The 24834-nt window shown below is 44.1% G+C and overlaps 1 protein-coding gene across 1 annotated transcript in view; it reads left to right on the top strand.

The window, feature by feature from the left end:
* The window catches only part of LOC111977774 (collagen alpha-1(XIII) chain), a 56136-nt gene that overhangs the window by 17782 nt on the left and 13520 nt on the right, over positions 1 to 24834 (top strand). Inside the window, exons 6-33 of the mRNA XM_024007402.2 lie at positions 14 to 40; positions 341 to 367; positions 3194 to 3220; positions 3366 to 3392; positions 3482 to 3508; positions 7126 to 7191; positions 9017 to 9109; positions 9268 to 9309; positions 9432 to 9449; positions 10032 to 10058; positions 10569 to 10604; positions 12356 to 12382; positions 16491 to 16535; positions 17929 to 17964; positions 18052 to 18105; positions 18763 to 18849; positions 18957 to 18983; positions 19174 to 19209; positions 19315 to 19371; positions 19478 to 19501; positions 20119 to 20208; positions 20358 to 20492; positions 21188 to 21259; positions 21451 to 21495; positions 21644 to 21694; positions 21829 to 21855; positions 22014 to 22100; positions 24671 to 24706. Coding sequence (XP_023863170.2) covers positions 14 to 40; positions 341 to 367; positions 3194 to 3220; positions 3366 to 3392; positions 3482 to 3508; positions 7126 to 7191; positions 9017 to 9109; positions 9268 to 9309; positions 9432 to 9449; positions 10032 to 10058; positions 10569 to 10604; positions 12356 to 12382; positions 16491 to 16535; positions 17929 to 17964; positions 18052 to 18105; positions 18763 to 18849; positions 18957 to 18983; positions 19174 to 19209; positions 19315 to 19371; positions 19478 to 19501; positions 20119 to 20208; positions 20358 to 20492; positions 21188 to 21259; positions 21451 to 21495; positions 21644 to 21694; positions 21829 to 21855; positions 22014 to 22100; positions 24671 to 24706 — 1353 coding nt within the window. The remainder of the gene's footprint in view (positions 1 to 13; positions 41 to 340; positions 368 to 3193; positions 3221 to 3365; positions 3393 to 3481; positions 3509 to 7125; positions 7192 to 9016; positions 9110 to 9267; positions 9310 to 9431; positions 9450 to 10031; positions 10059 to 10568; positions 10605 to 12355; positions 12383 to 16490; positions 16536 to 17928; positions 17965 to 18051; positions 18106 to 18762; positions 18850 to 18956; positions 18984 to 19173; positions 19210 to 19314; positions 19372 to 19477; positions 19502 to 20118; positions 20209 to 20357; positions 20493 to 21187; positions 21260 to 21450; positions 21496 to 21643; positions 21695 to 21828; positions 21856 to 22013; positions 22101 to 24670; positions 24707 to 24834) is intronic.

The following is a 24834-nucleotide window of genomic DNA, read 5'->3' as shown; positions in this document are numbered from 1 at the left end:
CTTTTTATCCTAGGGTCCGATTGGGTTGGATGGCAAGCCCGTGAGTTTCGCCCCATTCCTGACAAATGTTGAATAATTGAGTAATTGAAGTACTTTAAAAGCCCAGAACCCACCACCTTATGATGATGATGATGATGATGATGATGATGATGGGGATAATTAAGTTAATAATGATTAGGGTCATTATTGTAATAAAATCTCTATTAGTAACATTATTGTTATTATAGGAAGGAGGTAATAGTGTTATGGATATTTCTTAAACGTTTTGCCAAGATACTCAAGTAGAGGCTTTTGCTTAGATTATTTTACCACATGCATTCACTCTTTTATGCTCACACAGGGACAGAACGGCTTGAAAGGAGACTTGGTAAGTGGTGTTGTCATTTTGCACACAGTTTTGCAGTTCATGTAAACAGCGTAGGCCTATTGCTGTCTGCACTCCTGTACTTGCAAAGGACGTAAACTCACACTCGTTATGTGTTTCGAATGCCCTACAAAATAAGATCACCATGAACGTGCAGGTCGGTAAATTCTGCCTATGCACCATTTGTTATCCATGTGACCATCTTAGCAAGTTGTTTACCTTGTGCCCTGAGTGAAGCCACAAAACGAATTGGGAAAACACTGTTGTGGCCTGATTTATTTGGATAGTAATGGGATAGAACACATGAATGATCGGCTATGAAAAGTCAAATGACATTTACTCCTGATGTCACGCCCTGGCCTTAGTATTATTATTATTTTTGTATTATTTTAGTTAGGTCAGGGTGTGACATGGGGTATGTGTGTGTTTTGGGTGATTATATGGTATAGGGGGTGTTGGTTGTAGTGTATGGGTTTGTGTTGAGTGTATGTGTCTAGGTATGTCTATGGTTGAGTGTAGGTGTTTAGGAAAGTCTATGGTTGCCTGATTTGGTTCTCAATCAGAGACAGCTGGTTATTGTTGTCTCTGATTGGGAGCCATATTTAAGGTAGCCATAGGCTTTAGGTGTTTGTGGGTAATTGTCTATGTTGAACGTTTGTAGCATGTGTGTGTGCACTACGTTTATAGCTTTACGTTTGTTTTGTTAGTTTTTGTAAGAGTGTTTCTTTTCGTGTTACGTCTTCAAAATAAAAGGAAGATGTATTCATATCCCGCTGCGCCTTGGTCCGTCTCTCCTCCACACGATCGTGACACCTGAGGTGCTGACCTGTTGCACAACCACTGTGTTTATTATTATTTGACCCTGCTGGTCATCTATTAACGTTTGAATATCTTGGCCATGTACTGTTATAATCTCCACCCGGCACAGCCAGAAGAGGACTGGCCACCCCTCAGAGCCTGGTTCCTCTCTAGGTTTCTTCCTAGGTTCTGGCCTTTCTATGGAGTTTTTCCTAGCCACCGTGCTTCTACACCTGCATTGCTTGCTGTTTGGGGTTTTAGGCTGGGTTTCTGTATAACTCTTTGTGACATCGGCTGATGTAAAAAGGGCTTTATAAATACATTTGATTGATTGATTGATTGATTGATTGACAGCAGTGGGCTGTCTGTTTTAGTGACAGGCAGAACGTCTGTCCGAATGTCAGTTGATGGGGTCTTCAAATGGGAGTTGGAATCCACTCTCAGGTTCTCAATCAGACTCAAGGTAAAACTGACAGAGATAAAACACAGAGGAGAAAAGGCAAACAATAGTTAGACTTGTCCGTTTCATGCATATGGTGATACAACTTATTTCGAGAGTCCAATTCAGTGGAGTTTTCCAAGAATACGCTGAAATACACCTCTAAATAAACAGTATAAAAGAACAATGAATGAAACAGACAGACCATAGAAAGCAGGAATGGATAAATGGCAAACCATAAAAACCTCCTCTCCAAAAGAATCACCCAAAAATGACTTATTTTTGGCTTCCACTGAGGTGCCAGGGGATTGAGACTTCAATTCCCCCCATAACTCTGACACCTTTATAGGCCCTAATGAATCCTGTGGAGCTCCCTGTGAGGCTTCTGAATATGACACAATGACTGTTGAACGTCCTGTACCCCTTCACCTCCAGCCCTGTGACCGCTGGACCGATCTCATCTAGGACCTTGAATCCCTCTTTTACTGATCACTTTCCTATCTTTTCTGAAGCCTTGCCTCCTTTTTTTCATTGGCAATAAAGACACATTCACTAAAGACTGTATTCTTCTTGGACGATGGTTGTGGTACCCCTGGAAGCTGTTTCTTCATCTAGTACTCCAGGTCTGACTTTTATCAGGCCAGCTGCCGATTTTAGAGGTCTTTGTGTCTCCGTTAGAAAGCCATTGCTCTTTGTTGGATTTGGAGAGTTATCACGAGGGGCTTTGTTTTATTAGGGGGTTATTCACGTCGGCAGCCTCTCGCTCGGAGCGTGTTTGGAGCGCTGCCTTCCGACAGAAGCTGACATGCAGAGAGGCAGCCTGGGCCAACACAAATGACATGCCTGTCCGGGGCCATGTGGGGTGGATAATTTTCGATGTTGATTAATGTTCATTTAATGAGACCCTTTTCCTCTCCTCCCACTCCCCTTCCCCCAACAACTGTTTTTAAACGTTGTTTCCGTTGAACATGCCATACAAAAAAAGGGATTTCAATTAACTATATCAAGAGTGCCTGGACCCTCCTTTCTTTTTGATGACCAACTTACCCCTTTTACCAAAGAGAACTTTCTGTCTACCAAGATCTACTAGTGTGTACCTCAGCAGCCTTCCTCCTCCCTTTTTTTCTACAGCTGTCAATCATCATTTTAAAGGGTACTGAAGGCCAGTCTGTTAAATGCACAGATGAAATCTTTCCAGTCTCCACAATGTCTTTATGGAACTCCTATGCACGAGGGTCACAGTCATGGAGTGTGCTTGATGTGTCCAACTGTGTACCACTGGCAGATGTTAGACAGCTCTCCCCAGGCCTCGATGTGTAGTCAAACAGAGCAGAGCAGGCTATGACAAGTGATTGGTACAGTCCTTTGGTTGGTTTGCCTATTGCTTGGATCTACACTTTATTTGAATTCTCCTCAAGTTTGTTTTTATCATTTCCATTGATCCTCTTAAAATATATTTTAATGCATGTGCAGTAAAATGATTAAAGTTGCATTTATAAAACGCAAATGATAGTTTGATGACATGATGTTTTTACATGGTTTTAATCTCTTGATCATAGATTGATATACCGGTACTGTTTATTGCTTTTTAGGGTCAACGTGGTCCTAAAGGAGTTGCAGTAAGTTATTTTTTCTTTTCAGGTTTTGACAGCTTTTCTGTTATTTGACATTAGTTGATTAATGCGTCTGTCTCTCTTCACAACAATCTGTTCTCTTCACTCATATCCTTTCTCCTTCTTTGCCATTTTCTTTTTTACTTACTAGGGTGAACCTGGTCTGAAAGGGGAAAAGGTGAGTTTGTGGTATAATCCACTATAACGCACCATAAAAGTGCTCATTACATAATCACTCTAACTCACGATCCATCTCTCTCTCTCTAGAGCGTATGTGGAGACTACATTCACAGGGTAAGTGAGTCATTAACTGTATCTCTGTGTTACTACAGCAACATTAGGGTCATATTGATTCATGTTAAAGGCCCAGTGCAGTCGAAAACGTGATTGTCCTGTGTTTTATACAGTGCATTCGGGAAAGTATTCAGACCTCTTGAATTATTCCACATTTTGTTACCATACAGCCTTATTCTAAAATGGATTAAATCGTTTTTTCCCCCCTCATCAATCTACACACAATACCCCATAATGACAAAGCAAACACAGGTTTTTAGAAACGTTTGCACATTATTATTTTTTTACAAAAATAGACAAAACATTTACATAAGTATTCATGGCCCTTTACTCAGTACTTTGTTGAAGCACCTTTTGGAAGCGAATACAGCCTTGAGTCTTCTTGGGTATGACCACCACAAGCTTGGCACACCTGTATTTGTGGAGTTTCTCCCATTCTTTTCTGCCTGATCCTCTCAAGCTCTGTCAGGTTGGATGGGGAGCGTTGCTGTACGGCTATTTTCAGGTCTCTCCAGAGATGAGGAAAAAATGTATTTAATCAATTTTAGAACAAGACTGTAAAGTAACAAAATGTGGAAAAAGTCAAGGGGTCTGAATATATTCCGAATGTACTGTATATACGCATTTCCACAATATGAGGTTGGAATAATTCTGTGAAAATGATGATAACGCCCTTTTAGTGTAAGAGCTGTTTGAAAAGACCGCCTGAAATCTCTGCCTATTTTGGTGGGAGGGAGTTTTGGCCTGCCTGGTGACATCACCAAGTGATAAATCAGTTAATAGACCAATGAGAAAGAGAGTTCCAAACCTCTCTGCCAATAATAGCTAGTTTTCAGTTTTCCCCTCCCCACTCAGATCACTCCCAGACAGCCCAACAAAATACTTGCTTGAGAAGTTGCTCTTTGCCATTTTTGTTTCTTTTTTGTTTCTTTTTTACCATTTCAATTGAAAACACTCATAGTACGATACTTAATTGATTACCCAGAAATGATTTGATATTGAGATAAAACGGCTGCATTGGACCTTTAATAAAGTGACTATATCATCTAGAATGACCATACTGAACTGTAATCATTTTGTTTTTGGAAAAATTGCTCCTCAGTGATCTCTTACAGTAGCACCACAGTGGATGGTGCTAAAATGTGCTTGTATGCTGACTTACATTCTCTTTGGTGCTCTCTGTAGCAAATAACATTGTATTCTTCACAGGTACAGACGTAAAACAAAGTGAATTGTGGGTCTGCGATGTAACATCAGAGTATGTTCAAATGACAGAAAAGAGGCCTGACAAATGAGTCTATGATGGGTAGCACATGCAACACTGAGGCAGGCATCCCCATGAAGCAAATCAGACCATCTCTCAGGGGCTTGGCTGTTTGAGTTTTAACAAGGCAATTACTGACAGCATGCTGGAGCATACACTACATCATTGTTTCTCAACCCTGGTCCTCCCGTACCCTCAACAGCGCACATTTATATTGTAGCCCTGGACAAGCACGCCTGATTCAACTTGTCAATTAATCATCAAGCCCTCAATGAGTTGAATGAGGTATGTTTGACCAGGGCTACAATGAAAATGTCTACTGTTGGGGGTACTGGAGGACCAGGGTTGGGAAACACTGCACTACAAGATAAGGGTCTATGTGTGGGGATGCCAAGAAAAAATACTCTTCTGTGCGTTAAGGGATTGTTCAGATAGCTCATTCCATGTCCAATGTAATTCAACCTCCCACTATTCAATGGGTGCTATAAAGACTTGTTGTTGTTATAAACTCTTGTTGCCCCAGTAAAGAATATGTATGAAAGACCTCATAACAACAACTCAAAGCATGTGGAAAATAATACTTATTTCATATACTCTGCCAAATGCTTTGGCTAAATAAACAAGTGTAGCAGAGAATGTGTAGTTGAGAGGGAGAAGGTCAGAGCATTTGAGGGTTGTTTAAAACCTTCAACCTGTGCTGGAGCCCCCGCCATGCTGTTCGCCCCCTGGCGCACACTGCATGGGAAGTCCTTGCCAGCGGGTGGTTCCACTCAAGTCCTCCTAGTCCTACAGGGGGAACCAGGAGGGGGGTGTAGGCTCAGGCTGGATGCTGTTCGACAGAGTGGTTTCAGGAGTGAGACAGTATATCAACAGTTATTCTATGTGGGTGTGTGGCCTCTGTCCAGGATCTTCCAGTGAAAACCCTGGCTGCTATACGCTCCAGTCAGTTTGCAGGTAACCCCAAAACTGTGCCCCAGTTGTGCTGCAAAGATAGCCAATGCTCCACTCGCAGGTGCTCCTCCGTTCTCCCCTACTCCTCCCCTGGAGTCAACAGGCTACAGGAGAGCAGTGCTGTTCTCTAAACCAGGCCTATTTCTCACACTGTCCACTGACTATCTATCTTCAGATTGGACATATTATGACAGACTTCAGGCTTCAACTTTCAACTCTTTTTTTTTTCTCAATTCGTTCTATTTCTGATTGCCAGAAACTGCACCACATGTTGTCATTTACTCTATGACCACTGTATGTGGTAAACATGTTTTTTTGTGTCAAATAAGTGGCACTCTAAAGCTATTTTACTTCTTCGGTCAAATTTTTGGTATAAGTTTAACTTGGTGCATCTTGGGTGTGTGGGTGTGTATGGTGGATAGCTCTGATAGCGGTGGGGGGGATAACAACACACTTGTCTACTTTTCATGTATTTCCTCCTTCTCCCTGTCTCTACTTCTCAGTAATGACATACAGTACTGTATATATTTCCTCATTGATACCTCAGCATACAATTTTACTTTATACATTTTATGTTAACTTTAGTTTCAAACGTCATTGCCACTGAAACATTGCTTTGGCAAGGTCTGAGGACATTATTTTTATTTATTTTTACCAAAACCTCAAGTTGGAAATGTATACCGTATGTAAAAAAAATAAAAAAATAAAAAAAGAGGCAGGTTGTACAGTGCAGGTTCTATGCAGAAAGCAATGGGACCATACAGTATTCTTCACCTCTTTTAAAACTGTGCCTGATAATACTGGTGAATCTCAACAGAAGCGGCGTATTGTACAGCCTTGTGTTGGAGGATTGGCCACAGTAAGTCTGTACTCTCTTTGTGGCAAGACTGAATCCTACCTGATCTCCACTCAGCTACAACATGACAGGGGGCAGGAGTACAGTTGATCTGGGAGATTGATGTCTAAATAACTAAACTGCTGCTCTTATACAAACACCCAATGGGGCTGCTTATTGCTTAAACTGGCAGCATTTTATCTGATCAATTACCATGTTGTACAGTATTTGACCTGAAGTAAGGTAGTGTATATCGTGGTATCAGTATCCAATCTGACCATCGAGGCACATCAACACTCCCTTTTGACACCAACTCCTGGCCCCTAATTTGCACTGTTGTTACTTCGTTACTTCTCTCTTTCTCTTCCAGCTCCTCTCTCCCCGCCTTGCCATTTTCTTGCTGTTCACGCTCATGTTTTGTTTCTATTTCTCTCCTTCTTCTTCCCTTCCCTTCCCAAACCCCCCTCCCCTTCTCATTCTGCCCTGTTTCCTTTCCCTGGCCTCCCGGTGAACTTGTTGCCACGTGACTTTCTTACACCGCTGGCCACCTGTGCTTTGTGACCTCAGCAGATGTTGCCCATCCCCATGCGAAACATGCCCCCAATAAACCCTGTAATCCTAAAGCGCCTCAAGGTACATTTCTCTATGCCCCTTCCTGCCCGTTTTCCCTCCTGGATGCTAACCGCCGTCGACTTCCGCCAACCCCCCCATAACCCACCGCTAACCCGTTATGGCACCTGTGTGTCTCAAACCTGAATTCTGTGATAGGAGGAAAAGGACAGAGTCTGAGACACAGTTGGAACAGTTGATAGATGTAGTTGGAATCCTAAAAGAGAAACAAATCAGTAGTATTTACTTTGAACATATTGGTGACTATAGAGGGTTAAGAATAAAAACAGATACATACAGTAGATTAGCCTGGGTTTCAAGGCCCATTTAAATTCCATTAACGTAAATGAAATTTCGAAAGAGCCCAATTTTGCTCTTTCACAAACCCTGCATTGCTGTGGGAAAGAAAGCATTTTTGGGGGGGGGGGGGCAAAACATTAAAAGCTTCTATGATTTTCATAACCGTAGCAAAGATATGAAAAGAACAGGAAAGAAAAGTTACCTTTTCTGTCAGGAAGTGAGTTTTCTCCAATCCTCTTTGTGGACTTTCACCCTGGCTCTCTGAAAGGTCCTTTGTCCCTCCCTGTGCCCAAAACCCTGCCGGCCCTGTTAGAAAGAGGGCCCCTGGCACAGGTGGACCTCTGTTGGCATCCCTCCGCTATCTTGTTTTGGCCAGGTGTGCAGTCTCGCTGTGCCAGGATAGAGTACCTTGTTTGGAGACAATGCTACACACTGTGGTAGAGCCATCACTAAAGACATAGAGGGGAATTTACCACCCAGACCCAGGCCGAATTGGCTCTGTTTTTTAAATTGAACCCCTGGAATCGGTCCTGTGCAGCATAACGGAATGTGTTCATTTCATGGAAGCACATCCGGATCATAAATCATGGCCAGACACATACTGTAAAGCATGGGATGGATAAAATATGGATCTAATGTGGATGGATGTGTTCCGGATGATCAAGAGCCTCGATGTCTGGCCTGGCAACAGAGGCTCAGCTTGAGCTAAAGATGGGGTCCTTGCAAGCGTTAGTGTAGCCTACTCCACAGTGATTATAGGGAGTGTTTGAATTCAAGGCCAAGATTTTGTATTGTGACTTTTCTAAAGTTAGACCACAAGTACAGTAATACATCATCCGTTTGGGTATTTGTTATGTCATATCTAGTCATTCCTTTGAATAAAAACTAAAGTGACCGTGGAGATATCCAGAAATGTGGTTTTAAAGCCAATAAATACATTTCTAAGAGAGTTCGCCATTGAATATTTTTTGAGTTTGGTCAAATAACGAAATAGATGGTTTGACATAATCATTGGGATGATGGTATAACCATGAGCTCTGCTAGACTCTAGAATGTTAAGACAAGTTGAGGTGTAGGCCTCTTTCCTCTTCTTATCCTCGTTGTAAATACAATATTTGACTTTTTGGATTTTGTTTAGTCTTCTATTTTGTGTTGGATATTCCCCCTGGCTCAGGGTAACAATAAAGAAAGATCAGTTGGAGTTTTTTTTTTTGAAGTAACATGTCACTCAAATATCCTAAGATGCCACAGAAAAGATTACTTGTGCCCTTGTTATGTCAATGAGTTGGTATTGTTAAAAACAAACTGGTTTTGACAGAATAAACATTTGAAGGACACAAAAACACAAAACATATCCTCATTTGAATTCAAAGTGGTATTCTCTCCAAACGTGGTGCTCAATGAAAAGAAACACCCTTAAAACCACCCTATAGGCCTTGATTCCTGCTAATATTGCCCGCCATAAAATTCCCAGCATGTGTAGTGATGTGTTGTGTTGGCATGGCCTGGCCTGGCATCAACTGGCAGATGGTAACTGAAGGTCTCTCAGCAGGGCGAGCCTGGAGCTCAGGGCCCACCAGGACCTCCCGGCCCTCCAGGGCCCTCAGGGACCTCTGGACTGAATGGTGCTAGTGGACCGCCGGTGAGTCCCCTCAGCCAGCTGACCACAACCATCAGCACTGGACAAGTGACTGTATTGAGGAAGAGGCTATGGCCATTGAAGTGGAAATGTTATGAGATGTTTGCCCAGAAAATGGTTGTACTGTATCTGTGATGTATTTTTGTGTTAATCTGGTGTAGGGTAAACCTGGTGAACCAGGAAAACCTGGGAAAGATCTAAGGGTGAGTTTGTTTCGCCTCTTGCGTTTGCCGGGACTTATGTATTTTCCTAATAGAAAAAGTCAATGGAAATCTGGTGTTGACATTCTTGTGACTTCTTAATTTTCCTTCCCCATCTTCTCCAGCTCCTACCAGGGATGAAGGTAAACATGATTTGTATTTTCCGTAATCAACACCACTATACATATATACGTATTCACAAATGGACATGTATTGCCACTACTTTTAGCTGCACATCTTTCAATTGTCCAAGTGTAGCTTCCAGACTTCCTGTATCTGCAGACCAATTCATGTTGGGAAGCCTACATTTGTGTTCTCTGCATTGCTATTGGACTAGCGGACTATATTTCCCTTGATTACGTTCATTGCCATGGATTATTAAGAACGGGGAATTTAGATTGTGGGCCATGGAAACAGACAGGGTCTGTAAAGCAGCACGCCCAACCAACTTCTCCATAAAAAATGAAACCAAGTTCATATCACAGCGAGAAGTTGAAAGAAATGTGCCCTGTAACTTCTGATTGGGCTTTCACAGCGAGGAATAGCTTCCCCTCAACTGGGCTGTGGCGAAATATGGCCATCTAGTTGGAAACAAGTCTTTGAACTCCCCAAATTGAATTGAAGTAGTGCATACTCCTTTGTTGACCCTTGCTTGTAATGAAAGAGGCGTAACTACAGTACATGTGTTGTCTGTTACTGTAATATGAATCTTTCTGTCATTTCAGGGTGAGCCAGGCATGGCAGGAATAAAGGTAGGTTGTGGTTCTCAATTAAAGCTTAAATCCATAGTTCAATTGAAATGTGTGGTCTCCGGGAATTCATAAATTGTGCATTGCATGATTTATAGGTATTCACGACATCGGAAAAGTAATGACCGTCTGTTTTTCCTTTAGTAGTGGAATTTTATTTTTGATGAATCCATCTGCTTTCAAGCACCCGAAGCAGAAGGAAGATATATTTCATGTGATCATCCCACGACTTGATTGAAAAATCCGCTGTTTGCGGCTTGTCAGAACTGTTACATTCAGATAATGAATGTGCTGATCACCAATGGGCTGCGTCCTCTAGCAGACGTTGCAGACTACAGATAGGAACTTGCGAAATCCAGTTGAAAAGGAAGAGTTAGGTGGATTATACACAAGTCATTGTGATCTGTCTTGCTGCCGTCTGCAGTTCTACATCGCCTTTTCACGCTTCTATTTTCACCCTCCTCTTTCTCATTCTGTCTGTCTCCGTTTCACCTTTATGTCTTTCTTCCATAGGGTGATGTTGGCCCCGCTGGTCCTGAAGGCCCCAAGGTATTGTTATGAACAATATTACCTGTTGATCAGTCTCATTTGACCTGTTCCACTCACCACACTATCAGCAGGACCAGGAATCAACACGTAAACATTCCTGTTCCTGTGTCAATGATATAGCACAGGTTTTGTATTTAGAGCTTAAACTGCTCACAGTCAATTCTAAATTCTATTTATAAACCTCAGGCCCGACTGCAGCCTGTCTCGCCCCGAGCCATGGGCCCTCTCTCCCTCTGCTTGTATCATTTCCTTTAGTATTATACTATACTGTATAGGACATCCAGGGATGGTCCCATACCATTATTGATCGAGGGAGCATTCCTCTCCTACATACACACACACACACACGCTCCCATTGGGTGGCTGTTGGAGCTAACATTGGCTTTGAAGTGCTGCAGGGGGCATGAGAGCCGTGACTCTTAAACTCTCCACGTGTCTGTCCTTCTCCACTTTTCCATGGCTTAATGGACTTCCTCTGGTGGGCTCACTCTCACAGCCGCTGCCCTTCACTGAACTTGGTTCAGCCTGCACACAGCGTGACTGCATAGAGAGAGGGGGGGGTGGTATGAATGTGGCTCCCGAGTGGCGCAGTGGTCTAAGGCACTGCATCTCAATGCTAGAGGCGTCACTACCGACCCTGGTTCGATCCCAGGCTGTATCACAACCGGCCGTGATCGGGTGTCCCATAGGGCGGTGTACAATTGGCCCAGCGTCATCCGGGTTAGGGGAGGGTTTGGCTGTGGTAGGCCGTCATTGTAAAATAAGAATTTGTTCTTAACTGACTTGCCTATTTAAATAAAGGTTAAATAAGAAAATGTTTACAGTGAGAGAGAGAAAAGGGGAAAGAGAGAATAGGACAATGGGGTAGAGATAGGGGTTGAAAAGAGAGGTAGAGAGACAACAGCCTGCATGGCTCCCACATCCTCCAACAAAACAGGGTCACATCCACACAAGCCTCTAGAGCAGGTTAAACGTCTTAGCCATCTGGGCATTGTCAAACCGTTTGGCTGCTGCTGTCAGCAAACCACAGCCTCTCTATGACACGATCTCTCAAAGTCATTAGTACACTTCCTCAAGGGAGATATACAGAGTTTGATTCAAACTGTGAGTTTGTTAAAATAGGTATTTCTGTTTGGCAATTGCCATTTAATTTATGTTTGACCCCTATTTTGAGGAACTCTGGAAGAACCAACAGCTTCCAGCTCCAAGTTATATTATTGCCTTGTCAACTCCAGCTTTCCTCCATCTCACTGTTTTCCCATGACAGAGCCCCAAAAAAGTTCAGTCTGGTTTATGAGGAGGTTGGACAACCCTACAGTAGGTTGCTCAGAGGACGACCAAGACCAAGGCTTAACTAAAGCCATGGCCATGTTTTTACGAGAGTAAGTTCACCGCTTTGAAAGTTAGTTTTGCACTAGATGTTCAGAGGTGTGTGACTTCCTCAAATGTGAAGGCATTGAAATACAAACTCTCCCATGTTCCCACTGCACCCTGTTCCTTATGGAGGATCCAATACCTTTTAGTAGCTGCGTCAAGAGTTTGTTCATGGGTCCACTACTATCAGAGTGTATTGCACCATCTGGTGGTGTTCTACAGGGCTGTAACTCCGTTTCCTGAGGCAGAAGGAAAGGCTCTTCCTCTCAACTTTGACTGGCTGTATTTTCATATTTTGAAAAATAAATCATAGGAATGATTTACAATGTGTGACTAAATGTTTTGTGTTTCTCTTGTCTTTCTCTCTCCTTCTGTAGGGACTGAAGGGAGACCTTGGACTGAAGGTAAGAGCCGTGTTATAACTCACCCTCTCTCTGTGTTCTTGGTTCGATAGAAGCAACGGTGTCTCACAGGTTCGATGTGATTTTCTCTGACTGTCGAAAACACGACGTGGGGAGTTTTGGCAGCTTATTGTTTAGCCGACACCCGCTGAAGCACAAACGCACGCCACAGACCCCACACCACTGACTTTGGTCCATTAATGTATTTTCATGAATGGGCTGAATTATTTTCACTGAAAGCCTCAAAGGAGAGGAGCCTCCCAGTGAAACATGCGATAGTGGGTGTGCAGCCACCAGACGGCAGCAGGTTGTAAATAATATGATCTATGATCTATGATCTAGATAATATGATTTATCTGTAGACATAGATCACAGACAAACTCTGGGCTGGTTCCTGAATCTGGCCCAGATATCATCCCAGTTCAAAAAGCCCAAGTGGTGTGGCCTTGTCCTGTGTAATTCCCTCCTGTTTAGTGGGGCTTGATGGAATATTCATTTCCCTCACTAGACCCCCCCACCCCCCACCCCCCACCCCCCCTTCAGTCAAGGGACCACCATGCGAGGCTCAGAGCCCAGAGGTCTAGACGTTGACATGGCTAGGAGACGTTTTTAGGAGATTTATGTAGCCCGCTTTCAGAATGGAAGGCTTATTTCCCTGGGTAGCATTGGTTGTCTTTTGAGTCCCTCTATTTGAGTCTTTCCTCTGATGATGTCTCCATCCACACTGTAGGGAGGTGAGGGGAAGAAAGGCCTCATAGGGGAGAGGGGAGAAAAATACTGGAAGCTATATGTGGAGTGTGCCATCTTAAGTTATTTTAAAGATAAATTGAGCACCGTCTGTGGCTTGATTTTGTTATTGCTTGTTTGAGATAATTACCCTAATATAGTTTGTGCTGTGGAACTAGTTCATTTGAACATTGATGTTTTTTAAAGTAACTGTCCAGTGAAAATCCCACTTTTACGATGTCTTCTTCTGTTAACTCATACCCAAATCATTTTGTTGACTCGCCCTATACCCACCTAAAACTTGTATCTCAAACAAACCATTTAAAAAATGCTTGCTATTTCCTCATAGAGTATGATGTCATGAGCTGGTCAATCAATGGTCTAGAGGAGGATGAGCTGGCCACTCAGCGGTCTACTCCCACACCATTCCAACACAAAAAAGCTGCTTTTTAACATACCTAATTACCATTTTTTGAAAGGAGAACTATTTCACTCATATTCTAAGTAATTACAGGTCATATTTCATACTGCGCTCAGAACAGGTGCATCCACCAAAATAGAACAAAATAGCTGGTCCACACTCAAAAAGGAAATTCAAGGTATCTTTTTAGTATTTATTTAATTCAGGGGTGAGTAGATAGACAAACGTTTTGGCCTTCGTCAGTGTCATCAGTGTCTCCTCTTCAGGTGCGCTTCTTTATTGTGAGCTTGCTAAGGTGTAACGACCGACAGGTGCGTTCGTGTGTGTTTTCCTGGAACAGGCACACATGTCAATAATGCATCACAAATATACAATCTAACCACCCCTGAATGAAATAAATACTCAAAAGAAACCTTGAATCTCTTTTTTTGGAGTGCCGACCAGGTCATATTTCATAGAAATCTGTAAACACTGGAGAAGGCGCCACACGGGGGGTGGGAGGAGCCTTCCAGAAGAAGTGGGGCTGTATTGCCCATCTCTGACCGGAAAGCTTCAATAACAAGCTCTCATCCTCCCATTCACCCCCCTGGGATTTGAACACATGTGATCCCCAGGCCTCTTCAGTCCTTTGACTTAGTCTCTCATAGACAGTGAGCAGCGCCCTCTGTGGGACGTTCTCCAGTGACGCGACTGGATGATGTAGCATAGCCACTTGTTTTCTTACCTGTCAGCTCCCTGTCATACCGACTTTGCCCTCCTTGAGTCTCGGACTCACGGCCCGACCGGTTTCCACGGTGAACATTCCCGCTTCCTCGGCCTGAGCCGCCCGACACAGCAGTAGCAGCTGCCGTGTGTTTTCCCCATTACACTCCACAGACGGAGGGATTGGGAAAGAGAGGGGAAAACACTTCAAGGAAGGGCGCTTTTAGCAGAGACACGGTATCCACAGCAACAGTGGGGCTGTGAGAGGAATGGCTCAAATTGTTTTATAGTAAAGAGAAAGCGCTTTTGCAGGAAAACGTTCCAAAGCTACACTATATTCACCTTAGGATTTGGGATTTGCCTTTGCCCAGGGGAACTTTGTTCTATATTTATACTCCACAATGTTGGATCAGGCTCACAGTATTGTACAACCAGATTGTAATAAAAAGAACAGGTAAAGGATTGTGGCATGGGCCATAATTGTTAATGTCCACATGGTGCCGACCACATGTCTGACCGAGCTACTTCCACATCTCCCGCTCAGCAGGATACAGTCGCCAGGCTACAGTCGCCAGGCTACAGTCAACCAGGCTAGACAAAGAGGAAGTGAACAGGATAGCCATAGACCTCCTCCTCTGCCCTGCTTTCGTAATGGTGAACTAGCTCACCGTTACCGTACAGGGGTTCACCATTAGCCCTGTAATGGCGGATGTCTCTCCCCCGGTCTGGACGACTGGTTGATTTAATGAGCCTGTTAGGCTGTTGGAAAAGCCTGCTTTTGAAATGTCTCCCTTGGGTAAGAGCTGTGTGGGCACTCCCAGACACTCCAGTCAGGAAAGCAGACGACAGAGACGCAGAGACAGTGGATAAGGTGACAGTGGTGCTCAGAACACAGGGGGAAGAGGTGTGTGAGGAGGTAGACTTTGCCAAGCCTAGCGCTTCAGACACCGATCGTCTCTCTGACTGAATGGGGCTCTGCCCTCACGCTCCCTCGAAATCAGAGAGCCCTAGACCAGCACAGCTGGAGAGCACATTAGACCAGAGGGGAAGACAGAAAGTAGGCCTCTCTATTCACCTACCTAGTGCTATTATTCCTTTCACTTGCCTCAGATCCACTCTGGTAGTGGTAGTAGCTGCAGTGGCCATTTTAAGGCCATCTTAAAGTATCTCACACTGTTTACGCCCTCTTTACTGGTGAATCAGAGGGATCATTACAGTTTGTTTTGAACAGATGATGAATCTTTTCTCCTGTGACCATCAGGGCATTTCCTCTGAACTGGAAAGGCCATGACCGCATCGTTTCAATGAAGAGATTAGCCTATTGATAAATCAAGCACCAGGCTTATCAGTCGACAAATTACGCGCGGGCCTACACCCATGGAGTTTCATACACACATGCCGGTGTGAAAATAGAACCAGGGGGTGGGGAGTGACGCTGATGGGAAGGGATGGCTAAGTAGATGGGAGGAATGGTGCGAGCTGATTAGAGAATCAGGAGATCAAAGGGAGCTGTGCTTCCTGTTTCTTTGCTGTGTTTGCTGGGGGCCCCTCCATGCGATTAGAGCCATCGTCGCTCACCTGCCCTGATCCCTCCCTGGCCAGGGGGCCCGCTCGGCGCTTTCCCAGAAACGGACGGACACTCTATCCCCACGTGACAACCCCCTGACAGGTTGGTGTGAAAGCCATGGGGCAGTTGGGCATGCTGTGGCTGCGGGGGCTCTGGCTCTGTGCCCCCCCCCCCCCCCCCCCCMYYYGTCCAATACAGTCYSCAGTCTACTGGTGCCCCATCTYCCCCCCTCCCMCTCTCCTCCCCCCTCCACGGTGAGCCTGAACCACAGCACCTGTCAGAGGCTCCAGCAGAAATGCACTTGCTGAGTGTCTGTCGGTAGGGTGGGGGAGAGGAGAGGAGGGTTGCCAATTTGGGCGATGCTACCTGCCCCTTTGTCAGACCTAGAGGAGTCAGACTGCCGCCTTTGCTCTCTCTGCCAGGGACGTTCCACCACTCCTCCCCATGTCTCTGTTCTTATTTGTTTATGTAATACGCTTTTTCTCCTGAGGATCCTGGTCACGGACATTGATCATTTGTTTTCATTACTTTGAAACATGGCAACAACAAGTTTTGTTTTGGTTGGTTGAATTGTGCCTCCAATTGATGTGTTTATATTTGAGCTTCAGTGTGTTTCGTCAATACTAACTGTGTGTTGTCCTGCTTGTTTGGGAACACTGTCACTGTAGTTATTGATAATCAATGTCCTCTTTTAGGGGGACTTTGGTATGCCGGGAATGCCAGGGAAACAAGGATTGAAGGTAGTCCACCCATGTGCAACTATCCCCTGACCTTTCACCCTTGTCCTAAACCATCCTGTGCATGCAGTGTTTCTGACAGTGTGCATACTGTGCATCTGAGATGAAATGATGGGAGCAGTCCAGTGTCTTTCTCCCTCCAGATTGTTCCTCTCAGACCTTTGTTTGTCCAAATTTTGGGGGAGAGAATGCCTTGTATCTGTTAACTGGTAGTATACTGTATGCCAGAGGTATTCAAGTCTTACCCTACGAGGTTCGAAGCCTGCTGGTTTTCTGTTCTACCTGATAATTAATTGCACCCACTAAATCAGTCCCTGATTAGAGGGGAACAATGAAAAAGGGCAGTGGAACTGACTTGGAGGTCCAGAGTTGAGTTAGAGGGCTGTATTCCCAGTATGCTGTCTGTTGAACTGCCTGTCAAAGCATTTCCTAATCCAAATGTTCCCCAAAATACAAGTCAAACCAATGATGAATAGTGTATGGCCTTTTTGAGTAATACTTCCAGGTCCATGGTTGTTCTGCATCTTGATTTAAGAACCATATCTTGACATTGATGATTAGCAATCTGAAATGGGGTGTAAATTGTTACGAGAGAAGTCACCCTCGTAACTTTCGGCATAAGACACGGCATTTGAGTCTCAGGAAGTCAAGTAGATACTGTATAAGCAAGCGTGAAGCACAATTTGCATTCCAAATGGCACTCTGTTTCATATCAAGTGCACTACCTTTGACCAGGAATAGGGTGCCATTTGGGACTCGGGCCACAGCCGCCTGCCATAAACCCGTGCAGGTCCTGTGGTCACAGCTGTGACCGTACCTCATCCGCCGTGTGTCTCCTCGTTAATCTAGCCAATTGAAGAGGGGAGCAAACACAGGGATGAATTAAATAACTCTCGTGTGCTCTTTGCTATTTATAGCAACCAATTTCGAGGGTTAACCGGCTGGCGGTGGGCTAGAAGCTCTTGACGGATGACAATCAGCGACAGTTCCGTGGCCAAACCCAGACCAGCTATGTGCAAGCGTAGAATGCACCAACCCAGACATGCCTTTCCAAATATCGACCCCAGTGCATGTTGTTTACTTGCGCTGAGGGAATGATGTTCTTCCAAGAAAACTGACAAACACGTGGGTGTAAACAGGCCCCGCGCTGTTTCCGACTATTAGGAAATGTATAGAAAATGCTTGTTAGGGATATGTGGCATGGCTACTGATTCAAAGAGGCACGCTTACTGAATACCAATTAGCTTACCTCCCTCTGTGTGCATGTGCACGTGTGTGCTTTTTCACGTATTGGTTCATCAATATTTGAAAAAGAAGAGTAGGACTTTCATTCTTTCTTTCTGTCTTCTTTCTTTTCCCCCTACCTTTGACCTTTGTGCCATCTTGGCCACCGTAGGGAGAGACAGGTTTTCCAGGCACTCCTGGAAGAAAGGTAATTTCCTTGGAATGGTGTGGCTAACACAGCTCGTAAAAGCCTATATATATCCAGGGTACTGAAACTCTTCTTTCCACTATAAAGGGTCAAGCTGGTATCCCTGGTACACCTGGTTTTCCTGGAAAGAGGGGCTACAGGGTAGGCCTGGAATGGACATTGTGTTTGTGCTCTGTGTCTGTCAATCATCAGTGTTACCATAACAACAAGAGCTCCATCGAGTCAATCGTCTCACTGTTTGTCTTTGTGACTGACTAGAGCTGCGATTAGAGTCTCGAGTTGCTTCTTTAGCTTTCTCCTCTGTGAGGAGGCTTGGCTTGTGTAGAAGTGCTTTGATCTTTGCATTAGTTATGGACTGAAAAATCTGCTTCCTGAATGACTTTCTTCTTATAGCTGCTTGTACTGCGGTGACGCGGCATAACACGCCTCACGTGACAGCGGGCCATTTCAGGGAAATCATTCACTCACATGACCATGTTTCCATCAAATCACAGAGATTTGCCAAATGTGTGAAAACGTCCTCTTGTTAGAGAATGCTTTTGCAGATTTGAGTTCGTGCCTCTGTGTTGAGGGGTTAAGAACTAAAGCTGTGGACAAGGAGCTGTGCTGTTGGATGTTTTCATGTGATTCACTTTGTGGTTCAGATCCGTATAGATCCGTTGTGACCAACCTTCAGGGCTGTGTTATTCATCTCCCGTTAATGGCACGGTCAATGGGATGGTGTCTCAGTGTTGTACAGTAGAGTCTGTTGTCCTGTACGGTCGTCGATGACACTGTCCATGTCCTGTTCTGTGGCAGGGTGACAAGGGCGAACCCAGCGCAGCAGGAACTGGCATCAAAGGAGAACCAGGGACACCAGGACTCCCAGGCCTATCAGGATCCAAGGTACTAAAAGCTATCCAACAAGAGGCTGTAAACTAGTCAGAAAAAGCTACCTTGGTTTACTAATATCATGCATGCCAATAAAACATTTTTTTTTAAATCTTTCCCAGGGTGACAAAGGCGACCAAGGTCTCAAGGTGAGATGGGAACTTCTTTGTAGCCTTGGGTTGACATTTTGGTCCAACAGGAAACGTATGATCACTTAACATTATCCTCTCATTTTGCCCGAGTAACGTTCACTCCCATCCTGTTAGTGTTGAATGCTGTGTTGAGGTTGATAAATGAAAGGGGAGAGGCTAACTGTCTTAACCTTTGATCATCCCCCAGGGGGAAGCAGGATCTGATGGCCCAGCTGGACCAAGAGTAAGTACAGGCTCTGTCACGCATAAATGCCAGTGGGAGATTTACACAAATGAATGAATATGATTCTTAATATACTTTTTTGTTGTCTATCCCCCAACTTGATAGGGTCCTCCAGGTGCAGCAGGGGAGCCAGGGAAATCAGAAATCATCAACAATGAAAATGTACGTCACCAACTCTTTACTGCTTCCCGTGATGAGCCTGTGTTTGATTCATGAAGTACTGTAAATGGTACCAGGACTTCTAACATTGTGTTTTTTTTCTCCTTAGGATATTCGGAATGTACCTTTGATGGTGAGTGGCGGTTTCTAAAGTCTGTTAATGATGCGTTAGAAATGTATCGGCCTTTATGCAGGTCTGTGTAACAAAAAGACAGCCAGTTGTGATCAGACAGCTAGTTTAAAGGCCTACTCTATTTTGCAACTTTAATTCCAATACAATGTTTGCTATTATGAATACGGTACTAGATATACAGTATATGTTTTCAATAAGTCATTCTGAGTCACTATTATTCTACAATGTAGAAAATAGTCAAAATAAAGAAAAACACTTGAGTGGGTGTGTCCAAACTTTTGCCTGGTACTCTCTATGCATATCTGATATATATATAAATAAACAAAACAATCTTGAACAGGAAGATCTATTTTGTATGCAATTTGAATGGAACTGATGGATAGAGAAATGCTGCGAGAGCGAGCACTGATTTAAAGCAACAATATTCGAGTGATTGGCTGTTTTAAAATTCTGCAGCTGTATAAAAAAAAAAAAGAAATCAAAAAAAAAAAAATATGTGACCCCCAAAAGCCAGATGGAGGTGTGTAAATTAGAGGCGCATTCAGACTATGTTACTGTATGCTGCAGAAAATGTAGGCCTAGCAGTTTTCAATGAGTCAGTCTCTTTATCTATCCAGGGCCCACCTGGCCCTCCAGGGGTCTCCGGAACACCAGGAACAAAGGGTGAAGTTGGCCTTCCAGGCCCTTCAGGTCTTGACGGAGAGAAGGTTAGAGCACCCCCTATTGTGTATTGTCCAGTATAAATGTCCATTGTACAGATGTTACGGATGATAAAACACAACATCAACAACAACATGGCAATGATGACGATAAAAGTAAAGACAACAACGACAATGATGTCTGTTTTGTGTGCCAGGGTCCTCGGGGGAAGCCTGGAGAGCCAGGTCCTGTTGGCCCAGCGGGCCCTGAAGGTCCCAGAGGGGAGAGGGGCCTGATGGGTTTCTCAGGACCCAAAGGAGACAAGGGGGACATGGGTCCCTTTGGATCACCTGTGAGTGACTGGGGAACCACAGACCCACACCACACCACTACACACACTCCCACACCAAAGCCAGAGCACTATCATTAACTAGAGGGAAGAGAGGCCCTTAGCTCTTTCTACCACCCACGTATTATCTAATTAGAGACCTTCTATAGGCTACAGTAATATATCAACTCCAGTTCTGACGCTGGAGTGGGCTACACTCATCAGACCATGTAGCCAAAACATACCGCAAGACTACGCCATACTGTGGGAATGGCTTTACCCGTTGTCTTATGGTTATTATGAGGACGCCATGCAGTGTTAATCATATTAACAGATATATGTACTGTATTTTTGTTAACCATGAAAGGATTGTTTGAAAAGAGTTTCATTCAAGCAGTCTGGGTGGTTCGACTCTGAGAACGGATGGGCAACATTGCGTCCCTCGTTGTGGGCAGTTTCATGTCCTGACAGCCACGAGTTGGAGACTACTACTATTCATTGTAACATTTTGAGGCCTTCAAGATCTATTTTGACCTCGAACATCTGACAAATGAGAGGTCGACATTTTCTATATAAATAAAATGTATATTCAAATATGTAAATTGATTAACAGTTTAATATGAAAATTAACACACAAAACACAAAACAGCAATCCAAAACAACAAAATATTGCCAATATTTTAACGTCTATCACGATCTCCCCTTCCTTTGTTCTGTAGGGTTTAGACGGCCCTACTGGTGAAAAGGGGGTTTCTGGGCCCCCTGGCCCCATTGGATTACCAGGCACAATGGTACGCAATGGTGCCCCTCAGACTGCATCTGACCGTACAGTATGAAGTGTCTGACCTGGCTTTGGGGAGCAGTGAAGTACTGTTCAGAATGCTATTCATTTGTACAGTGCTGATTGGGTGTACTGTAGTGTTTTATGCATGCTAACTATGATGAGAGTAGCCTAAGCTAACCTTGTATCTTGATGCTTCAGGGTCAGAAGGGCGAGTCCGGAGATAAGGGAGGAAGGTCAGACATGGTAAGGCCCCACTGCTGTATATCTCATTGTGTTTAATGACCCATGTGTGTTTGAGTGGACTTGAGAGGGTCAGATTCAGAGGATTTGTTGTTAGAGTGAACCCACTAATGAAGGAGTGTATCATTGATGACCTGGTGTTTGTCTTTAGGTCTATGGGCCCCCAGGGCCTCCAGGGCCCCAAGGACCAGTTGGCCCCGCGGTGAGTACACTACAGTTGGCACGCCATTAAGCAATATAGGCCCTCAGTAATATCTATAAAACCACCTGATAATATGTCGTATTTACGTGAAGTGATTGACATATCCTGACTCGAATTGTGTCTTCACCCCTCAGGGACCTGAAGGACTGGGAGGACCAAAGGTAAGAGTTGGTTGTGGTACAGGACCTCCTGTTGTCTTACTGTACCTCCAGAATCCTTTGATACTGTAGTTAACAGTAGCTATATTTATTGGTTTTAGTAAGTGAGTTTAATGCCTATGTACTAAACATCAGTAATAACTTTTCTGTACCACTTTTAGGGGGAGCATGGCATAGGCATACGGGGAGAGAAGGGAGCATCTGGTTCGAAGGGCGATAGAGGGGACAGGGGCCATCTTGGACTTCCTGTAAGTACACCAATCAAGAGCGACACCATTCAATCCCTATGTAGATTGTATCTGTGCTGTTGTTTGTGTCGTTTTTTTTTCTAATTCCCTTTGACCATTTTGCCATTAGACATTTTATTTAGACCCCTGGAAACCACAGTAGGGTAGGCATACTGTTTGTTCAGACTTTTGTGTATTAGAACCAGGCAGCATGATTGTTCTGATGTTGTCATATGTCGCTTTGAAACTAGGCCTAACTCACCAAGGATGGTTTCCTGGCTCAGCAGTTGCATTCATGTTTTCAAAGTGCATGGATGGATGGTTGCTGCAATCCAATACACAGGGGCAATACAACCATTAATATAAAAACAAACAAATGAAACCTACATGACCCATTGCCATTGTCATATGTTAGAAATAGTTAATGATCATTTTCTTTATTTTGCCAACTTTTTTCTGATAATCTCTCTGAAATGTTGTTAATGTAGTCTCTTGTAGTTCTATTTTTAGTTGCATGTCAAGGAATAAGTTTGATATGTATCACTGGGGGGTCTCTTCTCCTAACTTCTGGTTTACTTCTTGGGTGTCAAAGGTCATTGCTGACAGTCAGTACGTGTACTAGTCACATCATCAATGGCACAGTAACTCCTTTTATATGGAAATGATGAGGACTATTATGTATATATATGCTAATCAATGTTAATACAAGACGTGTTATTTGCAAATCATCAGAGACTCATATCTTCACGCTTCTCTACATACAGTGCCTTCGGAAAGTATTCAGACCCTTTGACTTTTTCCACATTTTGTTACGTTACAGCCTTATTCTAAAATGGCAATCTACACACAATACCCCATAATGGCAAAGCGAAAACCGTTTTTTAGAAATGTTTGCTAATTTATTAAATAAAAAACAGAAATACCTTATTTACATAAGTATTCAGACCCTTTGCTATGAGACTCGAAATTGAGCTCAGGTGCATCCAGTTCCCATTGATTATCTTTGAGATGTTTCTACAACTTGATTGGAGTCCACTTGTGGTAAATTCAATTGATTGGACATGATTTGGAAAGGCACACCTGTATATGGTCCCACAGTTGACAGTGCAAAACCAAGCCATGAGGAATTGTCCGTAGAGCTCCGAGACAGGATTGTGTCGAGGCACATATCTGGGGAAGAGTACCAAAACATTTCTGCAGCATTGAAGATCCCCAAGAACACAGTGGCCTCCATCATTCTTAAATGGAAGAAGTTTGGTACCACCAAGACTCTTCCTAGAGCTGGCCGCTCGGCCAAACTGAGCGATCGGGGGAGAAGGGACTTGGTCAGGGAGGTGACCAAGAACCCGATGGTCACTCTGACAGAGCTCTATCGTTCCTCTGTGGCGATGGGAGAACCTTCCAGAAGGACAACAATCTCTGCAGCACTCCACCAATCAGGCCTTTATGGTAGAGTGGCCAGACGCAAGCCACTCCTCAGTAAAAGGCACATGACAGCCCGCTTGGAGTTTTCCCAAAAGGCACCGGTCTGATGAAACAAAGATTGAAGTCTTTGGCCTGAATGCCAAGCATCACGTCTGGAGGAAACCTGGCACCATCACTACGGTCAAGCATGGTGGTGGCAGCATTATGCTGTGGGGATGTTTTTCAGCGGCAGGGACTGGGAGGCTTGTCAGGTTCATGGCAAAGATGAACGGAGCAAAGTACAGAGAGATCCTTGATGAGAACCTGCTCCAGAGCGCTCAGGACCTCAGAATGGGGCGAAGGTTAACCTTCCAACAGGACAACAACCCTAAGCACACAGCCAAGACAACTCAGGAGTGGCTTTGGGACAAGTCTCTGAATGTCATTGAGTGGCCCAGCCAGAGCCCGGACTTGAACCCGATCGAACATCTCTGGAGAGACCTGAAAATAGCTGTGCAGCAACGCACCCCATCCAAACTGACAGAGCTTGAGAGGATCTGCAGAGAATCATGGGAGAAACTCCCCAAATGCAGGTGTGTGAAGCTTGTAGCATCATACCCAAGAAGACTCGATACTGAAATTGCTGCCAAAGGTGCTTCAACAAAGTAATGAGTAAAGGATCTAAATACTTATGAAATGTGATATCTCTGTTTTTTATTTGCAAACATTTCTAAAAAACCTGTTTTTGCTTTGTCATCATGGTGTATTGTGTGTAGATTGATGAGGGGAAGAAACTAATCAATTTTAGAATAAAGCTGTAACGTAACAAAGTGTGGGAAAAGTCAAGGAGTCTGAATACTTTTCAAATGCACTGTGCATGATTCAAACTGCTTTGAATAGTTGAACCATGCATATGTATCTGAAAGACATTGAAAACTATTTTATCAAAAGTCAGGACTTAATTATTTGATAGAGATAATCAACTGCAGCTATAAAAGGAGTTACTGGCAGTTACTGTTTCTCATGTCATCACAACACCATCACCCTTCATCAACAACTGGATGTGTTTTTTTGAGTCACACGAATCACTGCTTCACTCACCCCCCCCCAACCCTCTCCACACCTCCTCCCCCTCTCCCACCACCTCCCTCCCACCTCTGCTCTCTAACTGTTTACACACTGTCCAGGGAGCTCATGGTTTAGACGGCAGGCCTGGTCGAGTGGTGAGTGGCGCAAGTCCTGTACCCCCCAACACACACTCCTCCCCTACCCCGCCTCTCCTCCCATATTCTGCTCCCCACACGACTTGCTTGTCTGTCTGTCTGCGCTGGTGTCTTGTCTGTCTGCCTGT

This window comes from Salvelinus sp. IW2-2015, linkage group LG18 (genome assembly GCF_002910315.2).
Source record: "Salvelinus sp. IW2-2015 linkage group LG18, ASM291031v2, whole genome shotgun sequence".
Lineage (NCBI taxonomy): Eukaryota > Metazoa > Chordata > Actinopteri > Salmoniformes > Salmonidae > Salvelinus > Salvelinus sp. IW2-2015.
The sequence above is the reverse complement of the archived record's forward strand: the minus strand, read 5'-3'. Positions and strand labels throughout refer to the sequence as shown.